The sequence below is a fragment of the Bubalus bubalis genome, chromosome 3, assembly GCF_019923935.1.
Source record: "Bubalus bubalis isolate 160015118507 breed Murrah chromosome 3, NDDB_SH_1, whole genome shotgun sequence".
NCBI lineage: Eukaryota > Metazoa > Chordata > Mammalia > Artiodactyla > Bovidae > Bubalus > Bubalus bubalis.
Window position 1 is genome coordinate 144,867,401 of NC_059159.1, and position 13,675 is coordinate 144,881,075.

General features: G+C 38.1%; 1 protein-coding gene across 19 annotated transcripts in view; it reads right to left on the bottom strand.

Moving 5' to 3' along the window:
- The window catches only part of CDC14B (cell division cycle 14B), a 133,477-nt gene that overhangs the window by 49,720 nt on the left and 70,082 nt on the right, over positions 1 to 13,675 (bottom strand). For 15 of the 19 annotated variants that reach the window (XM_025282033.3, XM_025282042.3, XM_025282032.3 and 12 more), the window contains 3 exons: positions 11,668 to 11,758; positions 11,047 to 11,122; positions 8,874 to 8,966 (listed from right to left, as the gene is read on the bottom strand). In XM_025282033.3, coding sequence (XP_025137818.1) covers positions 8,874 to 8,966; positions 11,047 to 11,122; positions 11,668 to 11,758 — 260 coding nt within the window. Of the gene's footprint in view, positions 1 to 8,873; positions 8,967 to 11,046; positions 11,123 to 11,667; positions 11,759 to 13,075; positions 13,422 to 13,675 lie in introns of those variants that run through there. The other 4 variants (XM_006063084.4, XM_006063085.4, XM_044940271.2 and 1 more) reach the window with 2 other exon arrangements.

Consider the following 13,675-nt stretch of genomic DNA (forward strand, 5'->3'; position numbering starts at 1 on the left):
TTCACACACACTGCTTCCAGAGACTTTCCTCTCAGCTCGCCTTATTTTAAATTCTCGTCTAATCCCTTCACCTTGCAGCCACCTTAACCCAGCATAGAGTTTCTGTGTCCAAAATAATTAAATCATTAAGAAAAAATGGATGACAGGTTCAAAAGGTCATCATTAAATAACAAATTAAGCCCCTGAGCTCTTATTACAAATGTTGAAGCAATCTCAAATTCAATGAAATTTAGGATTCTACTCACAGATGGCTGAATTAATATATTCCTAGAATTTTATCAGTATCACAATTTTTGGTATAAATGTTTACAAGTAAACCATTCTGAAGGCTTAAAAATTGCTGAAAACAAAAATATAATAATAGAGAGTGACATTTTGAATAGGAAATCCGTATGTTATCATAATTAGCTCTACAAAGTAATCTATTAAACATTACAAGAGGGCAAACTTGCAAATTATATACCAACAGTTTGCTTGTGTCATTTATTTTACACTCAGGATGCTTTAACCACAGAAAATGTTAGAAACAATGGTTAATTTCCCAGGCAAGTTCTCAAAAGTACATTTAACCTATGGAAGAGCTAAGTACTGTATATGTGCAGGAAAATATAAATGTTGAGACAGTAAGATATAACCAAAGCTGATAACCAGTAAAATACAATGGTATAATTTTTGTTTTTTAATATAAAAAGCAGATTTAAGGTATAATAATGGTAGGCAGAACCAAAAAAAGAAAGAAAATTACATTTAGAAAATGCTTACTTTGTGCCAGATAGTCTACCAGACTGAAATTAAAAGCTAGCTCAATTTGAACCTAAATCCTTCAACTTCTGAAATGAAATCCCTAAACCGTTTACAATGGCCTCTTCCAAACGGCTGTTTGCAACTAGAAATTAACGTCTATTCCTTCCAGTGTAATAATATAGCACTATAAGGTATACACATAAGAAACTAAATAGAAAAGGTGACATTTCTAAAATGAATCATTATATATTGTAATTACGTTAAAAATTGTGTTCACTAAAATATTAATAAATTTTAATGTGATCGATATACTTCAATTTTTTAAAATCTTGATTTAAAAGCCTAGGTGCAAGTTCAGCTATTTCAGTTCTTGATTTTAATCGCTGTGGTAACTGAAAGATAGTCTTTAAAATTCGTTTCTCCATTCTTTGTATTTCTTGTGAACTGGAAGTTGTATCAACAGGCTTGTGCATTAGTATATGTTGTATCACATCAGAAAAGAGACTACCTAAATTACCACTATTGGTGCTAAAAATGGCCACTGGATTAGGTGCTAACCATCAAATCCCTAAAGAGCCCCTTGATGTAGGTGAAAGAGGAGAATGAAAAAGCTGGCTTAAAATTCAACATTCAAAAAAGTAAGATCATGGCATCCAAAATGGGGAAAAAATGGAAACAGTGACAAACTTTGTTTTCCTGGGTTCCAAAATCACTGCAGACGCTGACTGCAGCCATGATATTAATAGACACTTGCTCCTTGGAAGAAAAGCTATGACAAACTTAGCGTATCCACTTTGCCGACAAACGTCCGTATAGTCAAACCTATGGTTTTTTTTCAGTAGTCATGTACAGACAGATGTGACAGTTGGACCATAAGAGGGCCAAGCACTAAAGAATTGATGCTTTCGAACTGCTGTGCTGGAGAAGACTCTTGAGACTCCCTTGGACAGCAAAGAGATCAAACCAGTCAATCCTAAAGGAAATCAACCCTGAATATTCACCGGAGGACTGGTACTGAAGCTGAAGCTCCAATCCTTTGGCCACCTGATGCGAAGAGCCGACTCACTGGAAGAGACTCTGATGCTGGGAAAGATTGAGGGCAGGAGGAGAAGGGGGAGACAGAGGGTGAGTTAGATGGCATCACCAACTCAACAGAGATGAGTTTGAGCAGACTCAGAGTTGGTGAAGAACAGGGAAGCCTGGAGAGCTGTAGTCCATGGGGTGACAGAGTTGGACACAATTTAGTGACTGAACAACAACAATCAAATCCCTTTAATATAGCATTATATATCATTTACCATGATATGTAAATGCAAGAGCAGGAATGATTACACTCGTTTTTTAATCCTGTTCAGCAATGACGTACATTTGGTTAGTAAATTTCCAATTTCCTAAATGCTAATTGACAGATGCTAGAATGCTGCTGCTGCTAAATTGCTTCAGTTGTGTCCGACCCTGTGCGACCCCACAGACGGCAGCCCACCAGGCTCCCCCATCCCTGGGATTCTCCAGGCAAGAATACTGGAGTGGGTTGCCATTTCCTTCTCCAATGCATGAAAGTGAAAAGTGAAAGTGAAGTCACTCAGTCGTGTCCGACTCTTAGCGACCCCATGGACTGCAGCCTACCAGGCTCCTCCGTCCATGGGATTCTCCAGGCAAAGTACTGGAGTGGGGTGCCATTGTCTTCTCCCAACAGTGCTGCACATTTTTCAAATATTTAGCAAATGAGTTAAAAGCCCACTGAAATATTGTTAAAGCTGGTTTTAAAATTTGTTTTGTGGCTACTAATGTAATAAGATCAGATCAGATCAGTCGCTCAGTCATGTCCAACTCTTTGCAACCCCATGAATCGCAGCACACCAGGCCTCCCTGCCCATCACCAACTCCCGGAGTTCACCCAGACTCACGTCCATCGAGTCAGTGATGCCATCCAGCCATCTCATCCTCTGTCGTCCCCTTCTCCTCCTACCCCCAATCCCTCCCAGCATCAGAGTCTTTTCCAATGAGTCAACTCTTCGCATGAGGTGGCCAAAGTACTGGAGTTTCAGCTTTAGCATCATTCCTTCCAAAGAAATCCCAGGGCTGATCTCCTTCAGAATGGACTGGTTGGATCTCCTTGCAGTCCAAGGGACTCTCAAGAGTCTTCTCCAACACCACAGTTCAAAAGCATCAATTCTTCGGCGCTCAGCCTTCTTCACAGTCCAACTCTCACATCCATACATGACCACTGGAAAAACCATAGCCTTGACTAGACGGACCTTTGTTGGCAAAGTAATGTCTCTGCTTTTGAATATGCTATCTAGGTTGGTCATAACTTCCCTTCCAAGGAGTAAGCGTGTTTTAATTTCATGGCTGCAGTCACCATCTGTAGTGATTTTGGAGCCCAGAAAAATAAAGTCTGACACTGTTTCCATTGTTTCCCCATCTATCTCCCATGAAGTGATGGGACCGGATGCCATGATCTTTGTTTTCTGAATGTTGAGCTTTAAGCCAACTTATTCACTCTCCACTTTCACCTTCATCAAGAGGCTTTTGAGTTCCTCTTCACTTTCTGCCATAAGGGTGGTGTCATCTGCATATCGGAGGTTATTGATATTTCTCCCGGCAATCTTGATTCCAGCTTGTGTTTCTTCCAGCCCAGCGTTTCTCATGATGTACTCTGCATAGAAGTTAAATAAACAGGGTGACAATATACAGCCTTGACGAACTCCTTTTCCTATTTGGAACCAGTCTGTTGTTCCATGTCCAGTTCTAACTGTTGCTTCCTGACCTGCATACAAATTTCTCAAGAGGCAGATCAGGTGGTCTGGTATTCCCATCTCTTTCAGTATTTTCCACAGTTTATTGTGATCCACACAGTCAAAGGCTTTGGCATAGTCAATAAAGCAGAAATAGATGTTTTTCTGGAACTCTCTTGCTTTTTCCATGATCCAGCGGATGTTGGCAATTTGATCTCTGGTTCCTCTGCCTTTTCTAAAACCAGCTTGAACATCAGGAAGTTCACGGTTCACATATTGCTGAAGCCTGGCTTGGAGAATTTTGAGCATTACTTTACTAGTATGTGAGATGAGTGCAATTGTGCAGTCGTTTGAGCATTCTTTGGCATTGCCTTTCTTTGGGATTGGAATGAAAACTGACCTTTTCCAGTCCTGTGGCCACTGCTGAGTTTTCCAAATTTGCTGGCATATTGAGTGCAGCACTTTCACAGCATCATCTTTCAGGATTTGGAATAGCTCAACTGGAATTCCATCACCTCCACTAGCTTTGTTTGTAGTGATGCTTTCTAAGGCCCACTTGACTTCACATTCCAGGATGTCTGGCTCTAGGTCAGTCATCACACCATCATGATTATCTGGGTTGTGAAGATCTTTTTTGTACAGTTCTTCTGTGTATTCTTGCCATCTCTTCTTAATATCTTCTGCTTCTGTTAGGTCCATACCATTTCTGTCCTTTATCGAGCCCATCTTTGCATGAAATGTTCCTTTGGTATCTCTGATTTTCTTGAAGAGATCCCTAGTCTTTCCCATTCTGTTGTTTTCCTCTATTTCTTTACATTGATCGCTGAAGGCTTTCTTATCTCTTCTTGCTATTCTTTGGAACTCTGCATTCAGATGTTTATATCTTTCCTTTTCTCCTTTGCTTTTCGCTTCTCTTCTTTTCACAGCTATTTGTAAGTATTAATGTAATACTTTACTTCAAAAACTGGTTATTAAAGGGAACTGGCTATTCATTCTGCCTTCTCGGTAAGAAAATTGGTTTCAGGGTAACCAAAGAGTCCCAACTGAATGAGGGAAAGCTTAATTCCCATAAAAGTAAGCCAGCTAATAAGTGAAAGAAGAATGAATAATTTAAAAAATGTTATACTGATACCCTAGTAAAATGACTGATTCAATCAAGCATATTTGATTGTTTAAAACAGCAAGACGCATGGTTGATAGGAAACTGAATATACAAACAATTCCAAAATCACCCCACACAGAATGCTTAAATCATAAGGACGAAACAATGTATTGAAGAGATTTGATGGTTAGCATTTAATCCAGCGGCTATTTTTAGCATCACTAATGGTAATGTAGGTATTCTATGTTTTCTGATTGCTACAACATATACTACTAATGCAAACCTGTTGATACAACTTTCAGTTCGCAAGAAATACAAATAATGGAGAAACAAGTTTAAAAAATACCACAAAGCAAAAAAAAACAACAACAATAACAACAACAAAAAACCACAAAGAAGAAACCAGAGAAATTCAAAAGGTGGAACTTTCTACAAGAAACTAGGTCTGGTTTCTTAAAAAAAAAAAAAAAAAATCAACGTTAGCTAAAAAGGACCATGTGTGAGAGAGATTTAAGTACACAACAACTATATGCAATATATGGTCCTGAATTAGATATTGGTGTAGACATTTTGGATTAATTGAGAAATACAAATATAATCTGGGTATACAGATGATGGAACATGTACTGAAATGAAAGAACAGATCACTGACTAAGAAAAGTCGTGTGATAAAATTATACTGGTGAACATACACTGCTTCTATAAAGATAAAAGTATCTTTTAAAAGAAATTTTTCTGGGTCGTCCCAGTGCACCAGCCCCAAGCATCCAGTATCGTGCATCGAACCTGGACTGGCAACTCGTTTCATACATGATATTTTACATGTTTCAATGCCATTCTCCCAAATCTTCCCTGGAGGGAGGAGGGTTCAGGATGGGGAACACATGTATATCTGTGGCGGATTCATTTTGATATTTGGCAAAACTAATACAATTATGTAAAGTTTAAAAATAAAATAAAATTAAAAAAAAAAAAAAAAGAAATTTTTCTAAGTTTCTCAAGGGTCCAAACATAGGTTTTGTACACATTTTTTATAACAAAATGACAAAGTTTCAAACTTTTATTTTCGAAATGCTCTCACAAAAGTGAATTTGTTTTGAAAAGCATTTACTTTTCCACTTAGAATTTCATCCTTACTTGAAATGACAAGTTAAAGTACCATCACCCCAAAATCGGGCTAGGAAACAGCCACTGACTTGTCCAACAGGGCAGCAAACTTACCATTTTGTAAAATGCTAGGATTAAATTATCCTTTTCTCAAAACACACACACACACACACACACACAAAACTCAGTTATCTTTTATGTCCCTCAACTCTTTTATTGTGAGTGACACAAAAAGATTTTTAGTTTTACCCTAATTTGTTATCCAAGAATCTAATATTTCAGATAACTGGCAAATCCGTTTACCAGGCCACATAAACTTAATAGTTAGAAACACATTGAAAAGTCAAGCTGCTCTTATTTCTTACACCACACATGGTGCCTGACCATCTGACAAAAGGACTAAATATACAGACATGTCAATCCTATTTTAAGTATTTGAGTATTTTAAGTATTTGTAAGGCCTAACAGCTTCTGTTGTTAGGGTAAAAAAATAAACAGAATTACTAACTTTATCCTTTCACTCTCTCCACACCCTCTATTAGGTCCTTTTGCGTATACAAGGATGAAGGGAGAATGGTTCCTTTCAGAGGCCCAGAGTTTAATAAAAAGACAGTCAGTCCTTTTAAATAGAATCAGTCCATTTGGAATACTTCTTCCTGACTGTACTTCCTCCAGACTTTTTGCTTTTGTTTTAATGTTACTACACCACCCTCTAAGTCAGTCATTAAAAAGCTTTATTATCTCCAAAATTCCTCAAACAACTTCAGAAAAGGTCATCAGACCTGAAGGTCAATTTTTAAGGAATTCTCATGCATCTCTATAAATCTTTAATCGGAGAACTCCATAGTCTTCAATCAGATCAAACCTATACCACTTACTTACTTACTTGGGGTATCCACACTTATGTATTGACACTCCTTTGCTACTATTAATAAATCTCCTTTTCTTAGAAGTTTTTCTCCTGTTTCCCCACCTAGCATCATTATAGCCCCAATCTCCTACTTGAACCAGCCAGTCATGGCTACAAAGCCATTTGCTACAGCCAAGAGCCATAAACCTCCTGCCAAGCTGGCTTCTAACTGAACAGAGGAATGAACTCAAGTGCAATTGTCTACCTGGCACTTTCCTAACCAGTCAAATCAGTGCTAACCTGGGAGTGTAAAACCCTGGAAGGATTTCTAAATCTAAAACATATTAGCTGTAGAAAAATACATTTTTACATGCCAAAATACAACCATAAACAAAGTCAAAAGGCTAACACCAAACTGGGAACCAGTATGCCAACACATTTTCAATCAATATGCCAATGGGTATTGATCTATAGCTAGTTTTTCCACTACTTAAAAAAAAAAAAATTAAGAAGAGAGATTTCTTATTTATAAAATTATGAAGTGTTTTATTTCTAAGACAACCCTTGGTTCCCACCATACCCGCAGCTACCCTCTAAGGGATTCTTTCACACTGAAGTCACCATATCTGGCTACTCAAGATCCCACCATTTTAGAGATCCTCTCATCTGACCAGAGAGAGACAATGGACTGACCCCAAAGTAGTTCAGGAGAGTGCTGTGTGTTCTGCTCAGGAGAACATTCTCTTAAATGAAACAACTTCAGCCATTCCAGATTTTTCTCCTGGGCAAGAAAGATTTTTACTGTTACATCAAAAGCCATTTCTTCAGGGTTCCCTTTAATACTTTATGAACACCAAGAATTCTGGCTGTGTCCTTTTTCCTGGAAAGTTATCACAGTTTAATCTGTGGTGTTCCTTTCCCCAGTGACTAGCCAAGTAATGGGACCAAATATCCCACTTAAAGCAGCTACCTTCTTCATTCTCTTTCTCTTGGGATCCTGCATAGCCTCCTATCAGCACTGCCCCCTCAAGTTTTGCTGCTAAGTACAACAAACATCAGGGAAGATGACAAAAGCCAAAAAGTATAAGTCCTTATCTGGGTAAGCTTAAAAAAAAAACAAATTTTAAGAAACATAATCTAAAATCTGTGTTTCATACATTCAGAGATGATAATAAAACTTAGTTATCTCAGAATCACTTCTCTCGATTACTTTTGTGAACATAAACAAACACAAACCCCCAAAAGGCCTTAATCATTGTTGTTAATGATACACCATAAACATAGAAAAGAAAACTACCCAACTATTTTGAGGTGCAATTTCACCAAGTACCATGAACTTTTTGGTCTAATCACTGTAAATTCCAAATTTTCAAACTACACATCAGAAAAATAGTTTTAAGTGAAAGCATGACAGAAGCAACCTGGGGGAAGAAACAACTTACCTCAAGAACTCCAGCACCAACCCTTTTTTTATCTAGAATAACTACTCGATATTTTCCCCCACTTGGTAGAGCAGCTAGGTTCCACACCGCCAAAAACATGAAGGCCACCACTCCAGAAGGACCTCTTGGCTTATTTAGGAAAATCTGTCACTTAGGTACTCCTAGAGATGAATGAAAGTACTAAACAAAACCTGACTCTAAATAACCAAATACTTTCCATGACATTTACAAATAAATGAAATTCATAAGTCATGAAATACTGGCTATGCCAAAATAGTCTTCCAATGACCTAAACAGACCACCCACTCAATGTTGTGTATAATCTACACAGTATGTTACCCATTTTCCTACAATATTGACATGCCATGTCCTTCTACTATATGCTTTGACATGTTCAGAATCATACCTCATTTGGGGAAATATTGCCTGTACTCAAATTATAAAGAACTCTAACCACATGTGATACACTTTTTATGTATTTTGGTTTTGTTTTTATAAATCAATCAAAATCCTGACTCTACTTTCATAACTTTACTACATGTATCATGACTTAATAGAAACACAGCTTTGGGTCATTATTTTCTAAACTTAAGTGCCATAACACTTAAAAAGGTATTCACGGTAGTTGATCTTTTTTTAAAAATAGACTTTTTAAAAAAGCAGTTTCAGGTTCAGAACAGCAAAACTGAGTAGAAGTTACAGACATCTCCCATATACCCCTTACCCTCTCCATAGACTTTCCCACTTGGTCAATTTTTATAAAGCAAAAGATGTTCTTTCTGGCAAGAAATCAAGATGTCTTAGAAAAAAGTAATATCAAAACGCCAACTACAAATACCACTGTTGTACATGATTTCACTAATTTATTAGAAAAGTAGTTAAATACTTACCATATAACATCCAACAAGGAAAGCAGCATTTGCTTGTTTTCTCTGATCAGGGCCAGTAAAATGTATAATTTTCTTCCTCATCATTGTAATGGACTGCATAAAGATAAACAGTTGCTAGTATTTCCTTTCTAATTTCAAGTTTTCAAAAACTTTATTTTGTGATTAAAATAAATTCTGGATCTCACAATGTTGAAGCATTCAGAAAGACTTTTTAAATTGATACTCAAAAATACCATGTACATTCCCATAAAAGACATACTCTTGGAATAGAACAAATGTACAATTGAAGAGTGGGAGAGGAGACACTTGAAATTAATATATCATAAATCAACCACACTTCAATTTTTTTAAAAGGAGGAGATACAAACAGATACACTTTGAAAGTATAGACTACCTCTGAAAGAATACATAAAAGCTGGAAAAGGCAGTAAAAGAGATCGTTTTTCCTTTCCCTATTGTCTGATTTTTTAAAAAAATCTATTCCTGAAACCTTTAAATTAAAAGAAAAGGGTACAAAAATAGGTAAAATAATTCATTCTGTTAGAAATCAGGATAGTGAATGGGGTAGGGAGGAGTGGAGTGAGGACGGTGGTACAGAGATAACCAGGAGAGAGAAAACGGGCTGTTCCTGGGGTGTTGCTAGGATGTTCTGTTCTTGATTAAGTTAAAAATAAAAAGGATATAGAAAGTAAAACCAAAGGAACAACATGATTTGTTAGTACTTCTTTACATGTACTTCACTAACTTGAGTTGAAATGTTTCAGTTAAGGGTAAGAAATAGGACATATTCAGCTGAATAAGCACAGTATTCCTTCACTTCTGTGAGCCAGTGTTTTGGGTATTTCAATGATGAATGTGTACATGATGAATTTTCCTTTAGTTGTTTACACAGAGTAAGAGACACAAGTTGATTTAAAAAAACAACAATAACCCAACCCGCCCTCAAGCAGCATAAGACACTCTTACTATAAATTCAACACATTTTTTATCACTATTAATTGAACAGGAATCAAAGTTTCAATCAGGTTGGATGGTCAATACTCTGCAAGTTGTTCTAGTAAATATTAATGATTTTTTAATTTTGAAAAAAGGATGAATATAATCTTCATTGACCCAAAGGATAAAAGTCCTTCAGTTCAGTTCAGCCGCTCAGTTGTGTCCAACTCTTTGCGACCCCATGAATCACAGCACTCCAGGCCTCCCTGTCCATCACCAACTCCCGGAGTTCACTCAAACTCAAGTCCATCGAGTCGGTGATGCCATCCAGCCATCTCATCCTCTGTCGTCCCCTTTTCCTCCTGTCCCCAATCCCTTAGATGGCCAAATATTTCTGATGTGTAATTTTAAGTCTGATGTTCAAAGGAGAAAATATCTGCCTTACTCACTAATTAATTTTCAATGTAATATAATTTTTAGTTGACAATGAGTTCTATTTCTGTGTAATAGTCTAATAAATAATCAACTGAATAAACTTGTTTTTAAAGAGTACCCGCCCCCAAATCCAGTATTTCTACTTGAGAATTTATAGTGACTCTTGGAATTGCTAGCAGTATATAAACTTTTTATTTTATATAACTAATAATTCAAAGTTTTTCTAAAAAATAAATGAATAAGGTCTAAGTTCAAACCAACAATACACTCTTATAATTTAGTGATACTCTTAAATATATGCTGTTTGCCCCTGTTTCCCTACTCCTTAATCATATGTGTAAGGGGTCAAGTAAAGAGTCACAAGTAGTAAAATATGAGAGATTCAAGGTATAATAAAGTAAGATGAACTGATTTCTCTTAGTCTCCTAACATTCCCTATCACAGTGAAGGGAGAAAGAACAATGACCAAAGGAAGGAAAGCTTCTCTTGTTAGGTTTCAGTTCTATTAACTCAGACAATAAGAGATTCACTTTATTAACAACTTCCACTTTGGCTTTTCAAATATCTAAACATCACCAATCCAAATCAGAATCAAATGACCCAAACTTAAACCATTCCATCAAAACTCTAGAAAAACAGATATACTCTGACTTCATAAAACAATAAACCACATGTATGTCCCCAAACACCACTGTAGTGAAAAAACATGACATTGCCTTTTAAAAAATAGATTCCCCCTCCTTCCCACAAGATCAGGCTAATCATGATTACTTAAGTGAAACCTCAGTAAAAAGTACTTTACCTTTAATTTCTTATTTATCTTGCAGCAGTATCTGTAAACCATTGCTAGATTGAGTGGTCCAAAATCTGCGTAGAAGCTGCAAAAATGAAACACAAAAATGTGTATGTGTGTTCCAGACGCTCTGAATATAACTGCCTTTTTGTAGCTATGAGATCAAAATAAAGCAAGAAAGTACACACCAAATTATTATAGGTCATATAACTTAAACATTATTTCCTTACTAATAGAAGAAATACTCTGGTGAAAGATGACTATTAAATAACATGGTAAGTGCTACAACACCTTTAAATCTAACCTCAAATAATACATGAAAATACTTTCTGAATAAAAAAGGCTATTTTTCCACACATTTTTCCACTGGCAAAATTATCTTACTTAGTACACTAGTTTATATCTCACTGTAAACTATTAGAATTTCAAATGTAAATTGTTAAACTTAGGAGAATTCTTTCACTTTTTGATTTTTCCCCTCCTAAGGATCTATTTTATTCCAAGGATTAAAATCAGCATCCTGCAACTAACAATCAACAGATTTGCAATGTTCCAATTTTATAAACATACCTTTAGATTTTTCACAATAAAAAAAAAGTTACTAACAATCTTTTAAAAAGCAATACTTACTTTTCATATTCAAGTTCATTATCTATGCTGAAATAATGTACATTTGATGAACTCTTTGGTCTGCTGAAGAGAATGGCAAAACAAAGGCGATCTGAAATGGAAAAATTGTAATGTTCCTTCCTTCACATTATTAAAAACGTTTCATATATCATGATGCAACTCTTTTCAGATGAAGTAAAAAAATTCCTTTTCCATGCATGTTTTACCTATGGTAAGGGTATCAATGAGTAACTTCAAAATGTTCTATTTAGGTGGGTAATAATAAATAAGCAATTTTTAAAAAGGAGAAGTTGCCTTCAATATTAGTTTCAAGAGCTGCAAGCGACTTTTCACATAGTGATACGACTCAATTTTTGGATGAACCTCTCATTGCAAAACATTAGCTACTCTAGATTAAAAAATTTCAGCAAGGCAGCAGGCATTTCACGGCTAGACCACCAGCCTTGATGATTCTCCCTATGTTTCGCTATATTTTCAAGACATCCTAAAAAGTTATTTCAATAAGAAGCTATATTTTAAGCAGAAAGACAACACTCTCAAAATTGCTTCAAAATTAATGTTTACGGCTACAGAACACAAAACAAATCCTGTTTATCCAGTTCTTGGGGGTTACTTTTTTTGATCCGGAACCACTACTTCTGTAGTGATTTTTACAATCAGACAAATTACCATTATAACAGAGGCAATGAAAGTTTTCTATATGATGAGTATGAGATGAACCTGCATTGCATAAATGAAGTTAGGCTGTTGTGAGGTTTAGCAAGAATGCTAGGAGGCTCCACCCTTCCTTTCCCACCCCACCCCAAAAAGAGTTGCCCAAAAATCCTCGGGGAAGCAGTATGCCGCAGTAACTAGTAGTAGTAATACTAATAGTAGTGCTAGTCGAGTACTTACATTCAAATTATGGCAAAATCAAGTACAACCCTTAAAATAGTAAGAAACAACAGATGCCAGCTGGCATCCTTTCCCCAAATAGTAATTTAAGCAATTTTTGCCTACAATTCAGTGCACACAATTGCTATATTTTTCCTGTGAATGCGTCAACTAAAACGTCTTGCAACCACAAACACTCAAACAGATGACGGAGCTTACTCCTTTCAACCACAAATGACCCTTGATCCCCATGCACAGCGACCAGGGAGTTTGCTCCGAGGTGGAGAGCCTACGAGCCATGGTGTAAGACACAAAGGTCCCAAGTGCACACGTCAGTGCGGATTCACCCCCAAAGCAGGACCACGTCTGAGTACTAGAAGTCCCGGGAGGCCACCCACGCCCATGAGACAGCCTCGGCCCTGGTCCCAAAGTTTAAAGGCGCGTCTTGAGCAGCAATGGGGGCTCCTCGACCCCTGGGCACTGCCCGATGCCCTCTAAATAGGGAGTGTCCCAGAGGCGCACCCTCCGCACTCACCTCTGATCACCTCGGCCACCAAAGGGGTCCCTGCACCCTCCCGGCTCATGACTCCACAGCATCTGGAAGGCGGGGCAGAGGGGAAGTACCGGGCGGCGGGGGAGAGGAGGGCCGCGACCACACCCCCGAAGTTTAAAAAGCAAAAAAGTTTAAAGGGCCGCGCCCAAACACTCGGCACAGCGACACCCCTCGGCCGGCCACCCAGCCACAAGCTCAGGAGAACCAACCCCGGAAGTTCAAAACTTCACAAACGCCCCAGACGGGGTGGTGAGGGACGGGTGCGGAAACCAGCCCCAGCCGCCCGGGCTGAGTTTCGCCCCGCCTCGGGGCCACTCGGGGGTCGGTCATCTGCAGCACTAGGCCCCTCCAGCGCCGCAAGTCTCTACTCAAAGTCGGGAGGTGCAGCAGAAGGTCACAGAGGCAAACGCCGGCCTGGTTAAGAAAGCGGCTCCCAAACCGATTAGAAGGATTTCTCGGAAGAGAAGGGCTTGCCAGTGCATCTGACCCCCAGCCTTGTGCTCGGCTGTCTTCGCCGCCGCCACCAGGGGACGCTACAGCAGGCCGCAGGAGAGGTCGGCGCCTCGACAACCCCGCGGGCTT